This window comes from Nannobrachium achirus (assembly GCF_963921795.1).
Source record: "Nannobrachium achirus genome assembly, chromosome: 9".
Lineage (NCBI taxonomy): Eukaryota > Metazoa > Chordata > Actinopteri > Myctophiformes > Myctophidae > Nannobrachium > Nannobrachium achirus.
Window position 1 is genome coordinate 35,496,873 of NC_137818.1, and position 14,372 is coordinate 35,511,244.

A 14,372-nucleotide genomic window follows, 5' to 3' on the forward strand; every position below is an offset into this window, starting at 1 on the left:
CGCCCCCGAGCGCCGCAGGCGCGAGTGGCCGCGAAGAGCGGGCCAGGGCCGCGCGGCCGGCGGAGCGCCGCGCGAGTTACGAAGCCGTGGTGAATGCAATCGTTATATTTATGCCCAGGCCGTAAGGCCTGGGCAAGCCCACGATAAACGCCCGCGCAGTCCGGTGCGCATTTCCGAACGCACCCTTTCCCCACACTCGGACTGAAACACCAGTAAAAAACACCATCCCACCAAAGTTCACATGGTATTAGCCATTAGCATTATACCAACGCTGACGGAGCCCGAATTTCATTTCTCCCAAATTAAAGCAGTTTCTTAGCGTTTTCTTAACCACTTCTGTTGAACTCTGCTGTCTGTTGCCAGGGTTACGGTCCGTTCCTCCAGGCCATGGGATCTGTAGCCCCACACACACACACCCCTTTCTCTCACAGTTAGGAATGTTTCTCTCTCTCTCTCTCTCTCTCTCTCTCTCTCACACTTTCACCGGGTGCGTTTGACATATTTTGGAGCACATATCTTCGAACGGGTAAGGTCTATATATATTATTTTTTAAAGACTAAACAATAAAAAAAACTTCGAATAGTGACTTTGATATTCGAATATTCAAATATTAGAATATTTGGTGAATGCCCTAGCAGACACCCTGGCTGGTGGTGTTGGTTTCTATAGGACACAAAGTTCTGTTTGTCTCTATAGTCTCTATAGGACAGACAGTCTGATTACTTTTGAAAGGACTACATTGCTATTAGAATATATACTACACTCTAACCTTCTCCACTCCTCACTGATCCATTCCTACCCCTCTGCTTTCTTCCTCTGCTTCTTCTTCTCCTGCCCCTGTCCTTCCCTCATCTCTCCCCAGGGAGTAGTCCAAGCAGCCGCAAGTACCATATCCACCAAGTCTCCAGGTGACAAACAGAACGGAGAGACAAAGATTGAACCAGATCGATCGCAATGAAACACCTAACTAGAGGTATCTGTCCTATTGTATTCTGTGTAACTATACATAGGATGTTGTATTAAATCCTGGCAGGCTGGAGACATTTATGAACTGATTGGACCAATTTGCCAATAAAAACGCCATTGCCGGGACGTCCGCTGGCCTACTGGTCCAGGCGCATACCACTTAGGCACTGCCACATAGGCATGGATGCTAATCTTTCAAAACTTCATTGCCGAACCATTGCTAAGACCATAGGCCAGTCCTTCATATCAGGACGGTATCAGGATTGCTTTTTTAGCCCATACATTGAAATTAGAAGTCACCAAGTCACCAGACATATTGGACGTACTCTGAAGTAGGTACTTCAGTATGTACTATTTCTATTTCTTCCTAATAAACAACCAAAAAAGTTGAGGCAAGTAAAGTCCAGTTGATATTCAGTGATTAATATAAATTCTAGTCTTTCATCTAGAGGACAGAAACATTATATATGCAAAGCTTTTTACCTGTGTACTTCAAAGTCTGCTGGAGGTACTGGTGCACTCATAAAGTATGCACATTTATTGCAGAAGGGTGTTTCTGAAATGGTCTATGGTGGAGTGGCTGAACAACTGGGTGGTAGAGTTCCTTTGGATGTGTTGTCATTTATTTAGGATCTTGGTGGATATGCCATGGAGGATACTATGGCAGTAATCCATTCTTGAGGCGATACTGTACATGCGTGCATGAGTATTTCTACAGCCATGAAAGTGATCCTTAATCAGGATCAGCCTGTGTCAGTGTGGACTGTGGAGTGAAGTTGTGAATTTCTACTTAGCATTTCTCATTCCTTTAGAGCAGTGGTTCTCAACTTGTTGTAGCTCAAGGCACACATGGGTTTACTGTCAATATTCCAGGATGACCTCCCACTTGGGTAATGACGCCCCCTGGCGATCATTCAGAGAAACTACTTCAGCTCCCGTACTAACGTAGGTAGGAAGGGCCTGTCACTCAAACCGGAGTGACCCGCCTCCAGGCTATATAAGCCCCCGGAGGCGGAAGTAACATCCTCTTTTCACTCTCTGCGATATCACATTCAGATAAGTTGAAACTCAGCCTTTGTATTATTATTCTTCGCGCATTAGCCTAAAGCGGTGGCATTAGGAGTCGCCCACTGGCGAGTGTTGAATTAACCCGTACTTAAGAATACTTATTCTTGTTCCGTCCTAAATCGACGGTTATTTCCTTTTATAACAAAGGATTATTACTGCTTGTTCAGGCCTCCGCCGAAGCAAGCGTGGCATAGCATTAGCCGTTAGCTTGTTAGCTCGTCTGCTATTGTTAACGTTAGCTACACTGCTCACCGCTTGTTCAGGCCCTGCCCGAATCAAGCGTGGCCTAGCCTTAGCCGTTAGCTTGTTAGCTCGTCTGCTTCTGGTTAACTCTATCTACAGTGCTTCGCCATGGATCCTCTGGCCTTCCTGCCGAGGCAATGTCCAGGCTGTCCAGGACTCATCGACGGACAGGATCTTCACCATCTCTGTGTCGGCTGCATGGGCGTTGCACACGCCTTCTCTGCACTGAGTCCTCAGGGGAGAGCAGGACCTTTCTGTGACTGCTGCGTGGCCTACGACCACGATGTACTGATACACCGGTTCTTCCTAGCCAGGGCAGGCCTCGGGGCCTGCGCTCCACCAGGTGGGTCCACTGCTCTCAACCCCACAGCCCAGTCTTTCCTTCCCCAGGCGGCCCGCACCGTTGGTCAAGGTGCGGCGCTGCCTTCCGGAGATCCGCTTGACAACCAGCGCGCCATTCCAAGTCAAGATGGCGCCGTGCTACATGAGACACCGCCTGCCGCGCAACCGACCGCAGCTAGCTCCACTGTCACTGGAGCTGGCGGGTCTGGTGAAGTCGCCGCTAAGAAGGCGACCAAGAAGGCTAACACCCAGACGAAATCTCCGGTAGCCTTTTCCCCTTCGGGCGCGGTGCCCAAAAAGAAACGCTTGGATGTGACCGTCGGGGACGTCTCCCTCGACGTGAGCATCACCAAAACAGTCCAGACCTTCAGGCGAGAGTCGGACCTGAGCTCCGGTCAGAGCGAGGGTTCTGGTTCTGAATACTCTGGATACACGGCCGAGGAGGAGGAGGACTCCGTCGAGGACGAGGGTTCTCGACTCACGGTCACTGTGAAAGGTAATGCCCCTACGGCTCCAGCACGTCAACTGGACGCCGCAGGGAGCTCCCAGGCCTCCTCAGGCACCACTGCCCCTCCACCCGCCAGTCAAGCGAGTGAAGCGGGAGCAGAGGACGTCGATTCTGCAGCAGAAATGCTGGATCATCTCACAGTCTACATGAGAGCTCTGGCCAGAGTTGGAGAGGAGTTGCCACCTCCTCTCCCCTCTGAAGAGGCAGAGGATGATGATGAAATGCCCGGGCAGGAGCCTTCGGTTCCCGCCCCGTATGTCCTCTCCAGGCTGCCGCTGGTGAAAGGTTTCACCAAGGCCCTCCATTCCTCATGGAAGACACATAAAGACCCCAGGAAGCTGCCTTTTTCTGTGCTGGATTTGGTGGGCGGTGCGGAGGCAGGCATGTCCATCTGCCCTAACCTGGACCACCTGTTGGCACAATCTTTTCTGAGTTCCGTCAGACCCCAGTACAAAGATGTAGGCACGGCTAAAAACGGGCCGTTTGTTGGCCCCGTCGGCACCAACCCGCCGGGGTTCACTGTCCTGGAGGACAAGCTGCAGTCGGACAGGGCTCGTAACGCCTACCGGTCCGCTGCTCTGGCCGCTAAGGACCTAAATCTGATCCAGCTCTTGCTCGCTTCCACCAAGGACCTGGTCAAAGGTCTGCCCACGGGGGAGCACACAGCTGAACTGAACACTCTATTTGACATCATGCTGAAGGTCAATTGGCATGCGGTTAAGTGGATGGGCAGGTCCATGGACTACAACCTCCAGTCTGAGAGAGCCCGCTGGCTCGACTATGTCGACCTCGAGCCTAAGAGGGACGTGGGCGAGAAGCCTCTAGGTCCTCGCGGGGAGATGTACAAGTCTCTCATAAACATGGAGAACAGTCCCACCACCCTCATGGGTGGGGGCTTGGAGCTGCTGCAGGGTAGAGTTACCTTCTTCAAGGCGGCTAAGGACATCGTCGAGTCCACCACAGTGCCACAGGATGAACCGCAGCAAGCTAGGAGGACGTCCCGCTCCTCCCGCGCCAAGGAAAGGGGCCGCTCTGCTTCTTTTAAGAAGCACTCGTCTTCCTCCAGGGGAGCCTCTGCAGCCAGGGCGCCTGACAGGCCCCGCACCAAGGCTGTGGTTCCCGAGCGCGCTCAGCCGCGCCGCCCGTCCAAGGATGGCAGGCAGCAGTCTTCATACCGCGGTGGCCGCGGTAGGGGACAGCGCAAATGACACTCTGAAGAGGGGAATTGTGCTGGGGCGGGGGTCCGAGGTGTCTCTCGGTCCCCCTCCCCCCAAACGAGGGCGTTTTTCGGTACCCCGTGTCGGGGAAATGAAAATGTTAATTTTGATGCCTCCTGTGTCGGCAATAAACATGTTGAAAGAACAAAGTCTGTCTCTGTCCAACTCTCTCGCACTAGCACAGACGACCCCATCGTGCATGCCTCCTGTAGTAATGATGAAGTCCTGTCAGGACTCGATAATCAATCACAGGTTTTATCAGAAACCAGTAATGTTAATGTCAAACAATTATGTGGTTCCTCAAGCGCGCGAGTGGGATATCCCTCGCGTCGACAATATGAATCCTTTATGCATGCCTCCTGTAAGAATGATGGAGTCCCGTCAGGACTCTTTAATCAGTCAGAGGTTTTATCAACAACCAGTAATGTTAACGTCAAACAATTATATGGTTCCTCATGCGCGCGAGTGGATTTTCCCTCGCGTGAGCGATGCTATGAATTTAACCTTGAGTCAGAAATTCTGTCGGCCTACTATGAGCCCGGGTCAAGGGACAAGCATAAAGGCCTTAGAGCAGGTATTAAACGTAAAAGTTCCTCTCCTGTCAGGGGAGAATGCTTTAGTTGTGGGCGAGTCTGTTCATCAGTCGAATCGCTTTGCTCTTCCTGTCGCTCTATCGAGCCAAAACCGAACGCTTCCGGTTTCACCGGATACGGATTCGCTAGCTCCCCGCTTCCGGTCCGGCCGCAAAAGAGCTCCGCTAGTCAAGCGGTACAATCGGAAGGTGTTCCCACCTTGCGGCCTATTGAACCCCTGCGCTCCGCATCCGGGTGTTCCGGATACGGATACGCAGGTTCCCCACTTCCGGTCCCGCCGCAAAATAGCTCCGCTAGTCAAGCGGTACAACCAGAAGGTGTTTCCGCCATGCGGCCTATTGAACCCTTGCGCTCCGCATCCGGTCGTTCCGGATACGGATACGCAGGTTCCCCACTTCCGGTCCGGCCGCCAAAAAGCTCCGCCGTCACGGAAGCACAGTGGTGGGGTTTCTCTCGCTCAAAACACGCTAGCACGCTGTGCGCGCCAGTGGAAGTTATGCAACCCGAGCCATTGGGTATTTCGAACGATAACCAGGGGTTACAGGTTACAGTTCGCAGACATACCCCCGCTTTCGAGCAGGGTTATTCATACCAGAGCACGTGGTTTAAAAGCAAGTCTTTTGAGAGAAGAGATCAGCTCATTGCTAAGCAAGGGTGCTATAGTGGAGCTGGACAGGACCCAATCCCGCATGGGATTTTGGAGCCGTTATTTCCTGGTGCCCAAAAGGGGGGGGGGCTACGTCCCATCCTGGACCTAAAGGCACTAAACGTGTACCTGAAGAAGTACGTTTTCAGGATGCTAACAGTACCCACCATGTTACGGTCGGTCAGGCAAGGGGATTTCCACTGTTCAGTGGATCTGAAGGATGCTTATCAGCACGTCCAGATTTATCCCCCACACAGGAAATTCCTTCGGTTCGCCTTCGAGGGTCGCCTGTACGAGTATACAGTACTCCCTTTCGGTCTGTCACTGAGCCCGAGGGTTTTCGTGAAAGTGACCGAAGCAGCCATCGCCCCGCTGAGACGGCAGGGCGTCAGGTTGGCGACGTACATCGACGATTGGATGATTTCAGCGAGCTCCGCCCACGAAGTGGCGCGTCACACACAAGTGGTTTTGGCTCACCTGAAGGCCTTAGGTTTCATAGTCAACCACGGCAAGAGCATGCTGACTCCAGCAAGTCGTCTTACATTCATTGGGGTCCTTCTGGACTCATCCGACATGTCGGCCCGTCTCTCAGAGGAGAGGGTGGACAGGTTTCGGGAATGTCTCGACTCCTTTCAAGTGGGCCAGGAGGTCACTTACAGGAGTTGCATGGTACTGACGGGAATGATGGCTTCCGCAGTACATCTGTTGCGTTTGGGCAGGTTTCATATGAGACCTTTTCAAAGATGGATGTTATCCCTCGGGATCCCGCCCTCCTTGAAGTACAAGAAGGTTACGGTTTCCCCTTCCTGCGCGATCGCCCTGTCTCCGTGGCTGGTGGAGGGGTTCCTCACCAGCGGAGTCTCGATTGGCGAGGTGGTTTCCCACAAGTCGATCACGACAGACGCCAGTCTCAGTGGATGGGGAGCCACTTTCGAGGGGCGCACAGCGCAGGGGCTTTGGCCTCTGGAGATGAGGGGTCGTCACATCAACTATTTGGAGTTGATGGCTATACTCCTGGCGCTCAAGCATTTCGAGCCTTGGATTTTGCATTGTCACGTCCTGGTCAGGACAGACAATACGACGGCCATGTTTTATGTCAACAAACAGGGGGGCCTGTCGTCGTTGCCACTGGACCGTCTGGCTCGAGAATTGACGGTTTGGTGCTTGTCGCGCCTCAAGTCGATCAGGGCCTCACACGTCCCAGGTCTCCTCAACAGCGGAGCAGATCTCCTGTCCAGGGGAGGTCCTCGCTACGAGGATTGGTCTCTCCACCCCAGGGTGGTGAGCCAGATTTTTCGCAAGTTTGGTCAGCCAGTGGCGGACCTGTTTGCGTCAGCGGAGAATACGAAGGGTCCGTTGTTCTTCGCGGTGAAGGGCAGTCCTCCCTTGGGGTTGGACGCCTTAGCGCACACGTGGCCGAGAGGTCTACTGTACGCGTTTCCCCCCTTCGACTTAATCCGACCCACTCTGGAGAGAGTCAGGAGGTTCGGTCTGGAGATGCTCCTGGTGGCTCCCTACAAGGGCACGTGGAGATCGGCGATCGCCCCTCTCCTTTGCGAACCGGGTTGGCAGCTGCCTCAGTGCAGGGACCTGTTGAGTCAGGCCAGGGGGGAGATCTTCCACCAAGGCCTGCAGGTCCTAGACCTGTGGGTTTGGCACGTGAAAGGTTAAACCTGCTGGCAGCCGGTTTTTCTTCTGAAGTGGTTGATACCATTCAGAGTGCTAAGGCGCCCTCTACGAGGGCGTCTTATGATGGAAGGTGGAATGCCTTTGAGGACTGGTGCGAGTCGCGTGTTCCACCTGTGGTGGCTCATGTGGCGTCAGCCCAGGAAATTCTGGAATTTATGCAGAACCGCTTGAGAAGTGGTCTAGCATTTTCTACCCTTAGGGGGTATTTGGCGGCTATTAATGCCTGTCACCTGGGGGTGGCGGGCAAGGCACCTTCTAAAGTCCCGGAGGTCATCAAGTTCATGCAAGGAGTTGAACGTTTGAGGCCGGTGACTAGGTCTTTGTTCCCAGTTTGGGATCTGCAGGTGGTTCTAGGGGGCCTATGTCGGGCTCCCTTTGAGCCGCTTGTAGGGATGCCTTTGAAACTTTTGGGTTTCAAGACGGCTCTTTTGCTGGCTTTGGCCACGGCTAAAAGAGTTGGTGACCTGCAAGCTCTCTCGGTGTCTGCGGAGTGCATGCAGTTTATGAACAATGATCTCAAGGTGTTGCTCAAGCCTCATCTTAAGTTTGTTCCTAAGAACATGGTGGTTCCTAAGGAGCCTGTTGTTCTTCTGGCTTTTCATCCTCCTCCGTTTGTCTCGGCGGAGGATGAGCGGCTGAATTGCCTTTGTCCTGTCAGGGCATTGAAGGCCTACTGTGACAGGACTGCTGGTTCTAGAGCTTCTTCTCAGCTCTTTGTAGAAATGGGCAATGTTCTTGTCAGAAAGCCGGTGTCTAGACCCACTCTTTCGAGGTGGATTGTGGATGCTATTAGGCTGGCTTACTCTAGTGCGGGTGTGGAAGTGCCGGCGGCACTTAAAGCCCATAGCACTAGAGGTGTGGCTACTTCGTGGGCACTGGCAAAGGGAGTCTCCGTTCAGGAGATTTGTGTTTCGGCGAATTGGTCTTCGCCTTCTACCTTTGCAGCCTACTATCACCTGGATATCGAATCCTCTTCGCTAGCGCATTCGGTTCTGGGTGCAGTTGCCTCCTCTACGTCATAGAGGAGTCGGATCTTCCCCTCCCACAGGTGGGCATGTAGCCACCTGGGGTATTTTGGGGGGGACCCTGTGTTTTCCTTATATAGTGTGTCTTACTTATAAGGCGGACTTGTCCTTTTCATTTAGTTGAATGAGGCGGACTTCGGTCTGTCAGGGTCTCTCCTTAATTTCTCATGCCTTCACACCCAGGTCCGGTGGGCCTGGGACCTTCTGGGTGATGGGTCACGCCCGTTTGGGCTGTGCTCACCCGTATGAGGGGTGTGTGGGGGTATGAGAGTAGGTTGTGGCTTAGAGGGGAGTTTAAGAATCCCAAGTGGGAGGTCATCCTGGAATATTGACAGTAAACGGTAGGTTCCGTACGGAACCATTGTTTACTTAGATATGGAAGGATGACCTCCCACGTAATGCCCCTCTGTTTCACTGAATGTGGCAGAGAGTGGTATTAAGAGGATGTTACTTCCGCCTCCGGGGGCTTATATAGCCTGGAGGCGGGTCACTCCGGTTTGAGTGACAGGCCCTTCCTACCTACGTTAGTACGGGAGCTGAAGTAGTTTCTCTGAATGATCGCCAGGGGGCGTCATTACCCAAGTGGGAGGTCATCCTTCCATATCTAAGTAAACAATGGTTCCGTACGGAACCTACCGTTTGTGTCAGGGCCCACATGTATTATTCTGCTATTCAAAGGCAGTGGCAGCTCCAGGGGGGGGGGGCTAGAGGAGGCTTTAGCCCCCCCTGATGAAGGCGTAGCACCCCCTAAGCCCCCCCACCCCACAAACCCAATACTGATGAAAAATATTTAAGGAATAAATCAATAAAATGTATATGAATATGTGAAAGACAATTGACTGACTTCTATGTAAACCATACAATAAAATCATACTTTTTATGCTGGAAAGCATCTTCAGCCTCACAAAAACCCTATCCGTTCACCTACAGTCCTCAGATTTGGAGCTGGAAACTGCCAATGATCTGGTCTGTTCAGTTATCCATAACCTAGGTGCGAGTGAATCACGTTGTGTCATATTAGTACTATTCATTATTATTTGTTGCCAAAATGAATTAGCCCCCGCTCTAAAAAAAAAGCCAGCTCCCCCATAGCCCCCCCTGTCCCAATTCTCTGGAGCCGCCGCTGTTCAAAGGGCTTTGCATATGCTCTTTATCCTTTTCTTGTTATCAAGTTTGTCTATATTTAGATTGAATTGTGTCTGTTTTCAGTCTGACAGTCCTGCAAATCATCATTGTAAACGTGTTAATAATACTTATTGGCACATATTTGTGCTTGTTATAAGCATTTGATTAATTAGTCATTTGTCTGCAAAATAGAAATGTGTAAAACAAAATGCCAATCAGTCTCAATGAAGAAATGTACGTATGTATTTTAATTAGGTTTGGGCAGCACATCCGCCGCCTCCTAGATATGCTCTGAGGCCCTCTGCTTTAGAGTGTATCTCTTATTGTCCTCTCTTTGCCTTTTAATTATACATTTTATAGTATATATTCATGTTTCAGAAGCTCATTCATTGGCTTATATAACCTTTAGATCACCTCTGGGTCATTTCAGTTTTCTATTACTGTCACTCTGTGTAAAGGCCACTTTTAACCGCACAGATTCGGCGACGATTCGGCGGCGGAAGGCGGCGGATAGCGTCGTTTGCCGAACGGGAGCTCATCGTCAGGTTTTCGGCAGCGGGTCGGGAACGTTATCGACCGAAAACTGGAAAACTGGACTTGCTCAGTTTTGTACAGTCGCCCCTGGCCGTCGGTAAGATTGAGGGAGTTGTAGAATAGTTTGCTACTGTTGCAAAACCAAGCCAAAATAAGCCAGAGACATTTTCCCGTCGCATATTTTTACTAAATACCATATTCTCAATCACAACTCTCAGTTCCTATTCCAATCTGATCCAAAGCAAAGCTAGTAAATAGTGCAGCAGCTCCCCGTGTTGTTGTTGTTCTTTTTTTCCCCCTTCTCCTCTGCACGGAGAACACACAGTGGCTCCGGTATGGTTGCCAGATTCTGTGAGTGAAATAAGCGACCAGGTCTATGAAAATAAGCCCAAAAGCAGCGACCAGTTTCACCTCTGAGCTCTATTACATTAGTTATTTTATAAAATAATGTTGAAAGCAAGGCCAAATAAGCAACTACACTTCAGAAACAAGCCCAAACAAAAGCAACCCACAACTAGCAACATTATAGGAAAACAGGATCAACGTTGCTTATAACGAGCAGACCTGGCACCACTGCCATACAGTAACTACAGTCGGCGTCGTCTGAAAAAATAAAAGTGCTTAGTTTTTTGCAGTTCTTTGCAGTTCTTTGCAGTCTGTGTACAGTCAGAAGTAGTCTCCTGTAGGCTGTTTGGTGTGTAGACACCTTAAAGAAACTCAGTGACATTATTCATCTGGTTCAGCTGGCACTGACTCAGTTTGAGTCATCTTATCTATTCTGCTGCTGCTGAATGCTAAGTGTTTTTTTTTCTTTGTCCATTTTAAGCTCAATAGCAAAACACAGGGCAAAATGACGGCTCACTAGCCGTAGGGTGGTGACTGGTGGTGAGTGTAGACAGGGAGTGTGAAAATGGAAAGCAAGTTTACTGAAGCTTCTCCTGTGAAGTTTTTGATGCATTTCATGCCGTATCATACGTGTCCGTATGATGAAAATAGTTCTGCACAGTTCTGCACAGTATGTATGCCTTTTAAGACATAAATTCAGAGACAATCATGAAAAAACTATTTCATGAACAAAATATGTGGGCCTATAGGTCATGATATCACAGAATCATGTCCTGGTCAGGTTAGGGTGACTAACCACACACAGAGAGACACTCCTAGAGGAGTGTGATTGTCTCACACCTGTGACCAGGAAGGGGTGTGTGTATATGAGATGTTTGCACCATGGATGTAAGACCCTCTTGATGAAGGTCCAGTGAGACCAAGTGTGGTTTCCGGGACGCTGAAACTGTATATTTTCCTATGCAAAAAAAAATCTTCCATCAATCAATCAATCAATCAATCAATCAATCAATCAATCAATCAACTATCAATCAATCAATCAATCAAGTACTTGCATACTGTATACGTTGTTGTTATACACATATACACATGTACAGTTGTACACACACCTATCCCTTTGCGTGCGTGAGTGTTTGCACTCAATTCTGGCATGGAGCAACACTAATGTTTTCATAGAAATCCAATACAAAAATGTAAGCACACAGGTTGATCATTAATATATGATGAATATATTTTTTACCCCAGTAGGGAACACCTTCTTTTCATTCATCTCTGTCTTGGATTACAAAAAAAGGATTTATCATGGGCCCTATTTTATTTTCCATTTGTAGCCATGTTGCTGCTTGAATAAAGCAGACATTCATGTAAATGCAGATGGCACCCAGATATACAGTGTGGTCCATTAAATCCAGGCTGTGTGGGTTCTAGCCCCCAGTTCCACATCAATGTTAGAGATCTACTATGAGGGTGTTTTTAGCTGTCTCTCTGCCTGTCATGTTTCTAGGTCTCTGGTTATTACTAAACATGAGCAGACTGCAGGCATGCTTTCAGGACTCCCTGACAAAGGCGCTCCTCTCCTCTCTTGATTTCTCTTTTCTTTTCTTTTCTCTCCTCTCCCCTCCATTCCCCTCCCCTCCTCCCCTCCCTCCCCCCTGATCTCTCTCCTCTCCCACCCCTGATCTCTCTCTTCTCATCCCCTCCCCTGACCTCTCTGCTCCCTCCCATCATCTCCACTCCTGTTGTTTTTATTGAGTTCATATCCAGGCTGTACCAGGGTCTTAATGTTGCAGCAGATACATCATTTACAAGTCCAAACCACACCCCCCACATTTCTATTTTCTCCCCTTATTTTCCCCCTTCTCTCCGTCTTCCACTTCCTCTATTCTCATTCAGTGTAAATTACTTTTGTTCCTCTTTCATCCCTCTATATCTCCACTAAACACCCCTCCTGCTTTCCTTTCCCTATTGGCCTTTATAAAAACATGGAATTGGCTAACCAGTTTGAGAAGTGAATTTCACCCATGAACCCTGGAAATTTTCAAGGGAGATCTGTCATTGTCCGGTGTTATACTTTGACACATGTAGCACTCATCAGGAGAATGTCTGTTTCAGATACACATAATACACACATAATAGTCAAATAGTCAGTTTGATAAGGCGAGGAGGGGTGGTGTCTGTGTAATGTGCCAAAATTAACTACGTCCACTTTACAGTGTGATATACGAGGATCAGATGTGATCTTTTTTTATTTATTTGTTTCCACATAACATAGCAGTCTCCCATTGATGCGACCATGCAAAACCCCATAGGGTGGGGTGTCCCAGATTCAAATATGATTATTTTGGGGGGTCGCGGCCTGAAAAGGTTGAGAACCACTGGCACGGTAGTAAAATGGCGTTGTTAAATAAAAAGCTGAATTATAGAACTGGTTTTCAGTGATCTCTCTCTCCAAACACCTCGGGAGGCTGCTCCAAGACAATAGAAGCATCACCAACACGCTCACTCGCTCAGTGTAAATTCAAGTATGACCTCGTCCATTCACACAGAGCCATTTGTGTTGAATCGGACACTACACAGACTTACAGTAATTAAAGGGAGAGGCAGCATAAAGTCTGTTGTGTCAGGTCCTTCTGAGTCAGACATTTGCATTCATGCATACAGCATGTACAGTACCTGTAACATGGAAGAACATGGAAATGAGATTGAGATTAAATGTAGGTATCTATGTACAGCTTTATAAGTTTGTAGATTTAAGTCAATCAATAGATTTGGCCATGGTTTTCCTTTAAAATTGTTTGGTGACGTTTGACCTCCAATATCAGATTATTTGGAGGATGGAAATGATCTTAAATGGTTAGATGGATTGGAGTCTCCTCGTTCAGACAGCAAATGTGTTCCGCATATTTTGATTGATTTCAGTACACAGGACATGCGTGTCTATGAATTATTAATGTGTGATATTGTAGAATTATGACCTTTGGCCTTAGTTGGACAGAAAACATTCATTATGGGATGGATACTTCCTGTGGGTGTAGGTGATGATCCATTCTGGCTTAGAGGTTTCTATCGATATCTTATCTGGTCTCCAAAAACAGGATATCTAACTCCTCTTCCCTTCTCTTCTCTTATCTTCTCATATATCAACATGTCCTTCATTCTAATGCAGTGCAGTTCATCGGCGCATCAGTAACATCACAGCGACGGCCTTCTAGCAAGGGGATCTCCTTGTTTGTCTCATGCATTCTAGTTAAAAAGCTAGTTTGTTTCACTTTAGTAAGTGAATCAAACTAGCTTTAACAAAGTGTAAGAGCACCACATATGGGTAGATGAAACACCTGGCTGTCATCAATGGTTTACAATGAATGGATGATGCATACTGTACCATAATACGACCCACCAGCCTGCTTTGCTTCTCCCAGCTGTACTGTTAATAACTTAATACTGTACCTCTCCACTACTTAAAGTTGAAAAGGTTGCCGATGTAATGCGAAAGAAAGTTACTGGAATTATGTCTGAATATGTGATTAAAGGGGTTGTAAATAACTTTGACCTCAGTTTATGTTTTACATAAATAGTCAATTATTGGCCGTTTAATAGGCCTAACCTCCAAGCTCCAAGATTATTAGATTAGTGTTCCCCCCTCCTTACAAATTCCAATTTAACCCCTGTTCATGACCCCTAACCCTAACATCTAGCCAATGGATTTTCTTATCTCTGCAGGTCACTAAACCTCCAACACTGAAATGACTGGAACCTGAAGACATCATCATGGAGATTATATGGTTCAGACACACGTGCACCGACAGACGCACGCACATGCAGACGCACGCACGCACACACACACACACACACACACACACACACACCTCTGCTGTGGTCCACTGAGAGCTTCCCTCTGATTGGTTGCGTTGGGATCTACACAGTACACCATCCTGATTGGTCCCCGAACTGGACATGGATCTGAGGCCTGCTTCAAAGTGCACCAATACCGAAAAGGATACAAGGAGAATGGAATTGTCCAGATCTGCACAAACTGTCCAAACCGTTTGACTGTTGATGTGTCACCCTGTC

General features: G+C 48.8%; 1 protein-coding gene across 1 annotated transcript in view; it reads left to right on the forward strand.

Annotated features, from left to right (window-relative positions):
* The window catches only part of LOC308290801 (metabotropic glutamate receptor 6-like), a gene marked incomplete at both ends in the record, with an annotated part of 39,458 nt that extends 38,500 nt beyond the window's left edge, over positions 1 to 958 (forward strand). The window contains one exon of the mRNA XM_080732710.1: positions 863 to 958. Coding sequence (XP_080588836.1) covers positions 863 to 958 — 96 coding nt within the window. The remainder of the gene's footprint in view (positions 1 to 862) is intronic.
* Positions 959 to 14,372: the final 13,414 nt, after the last annotated feature.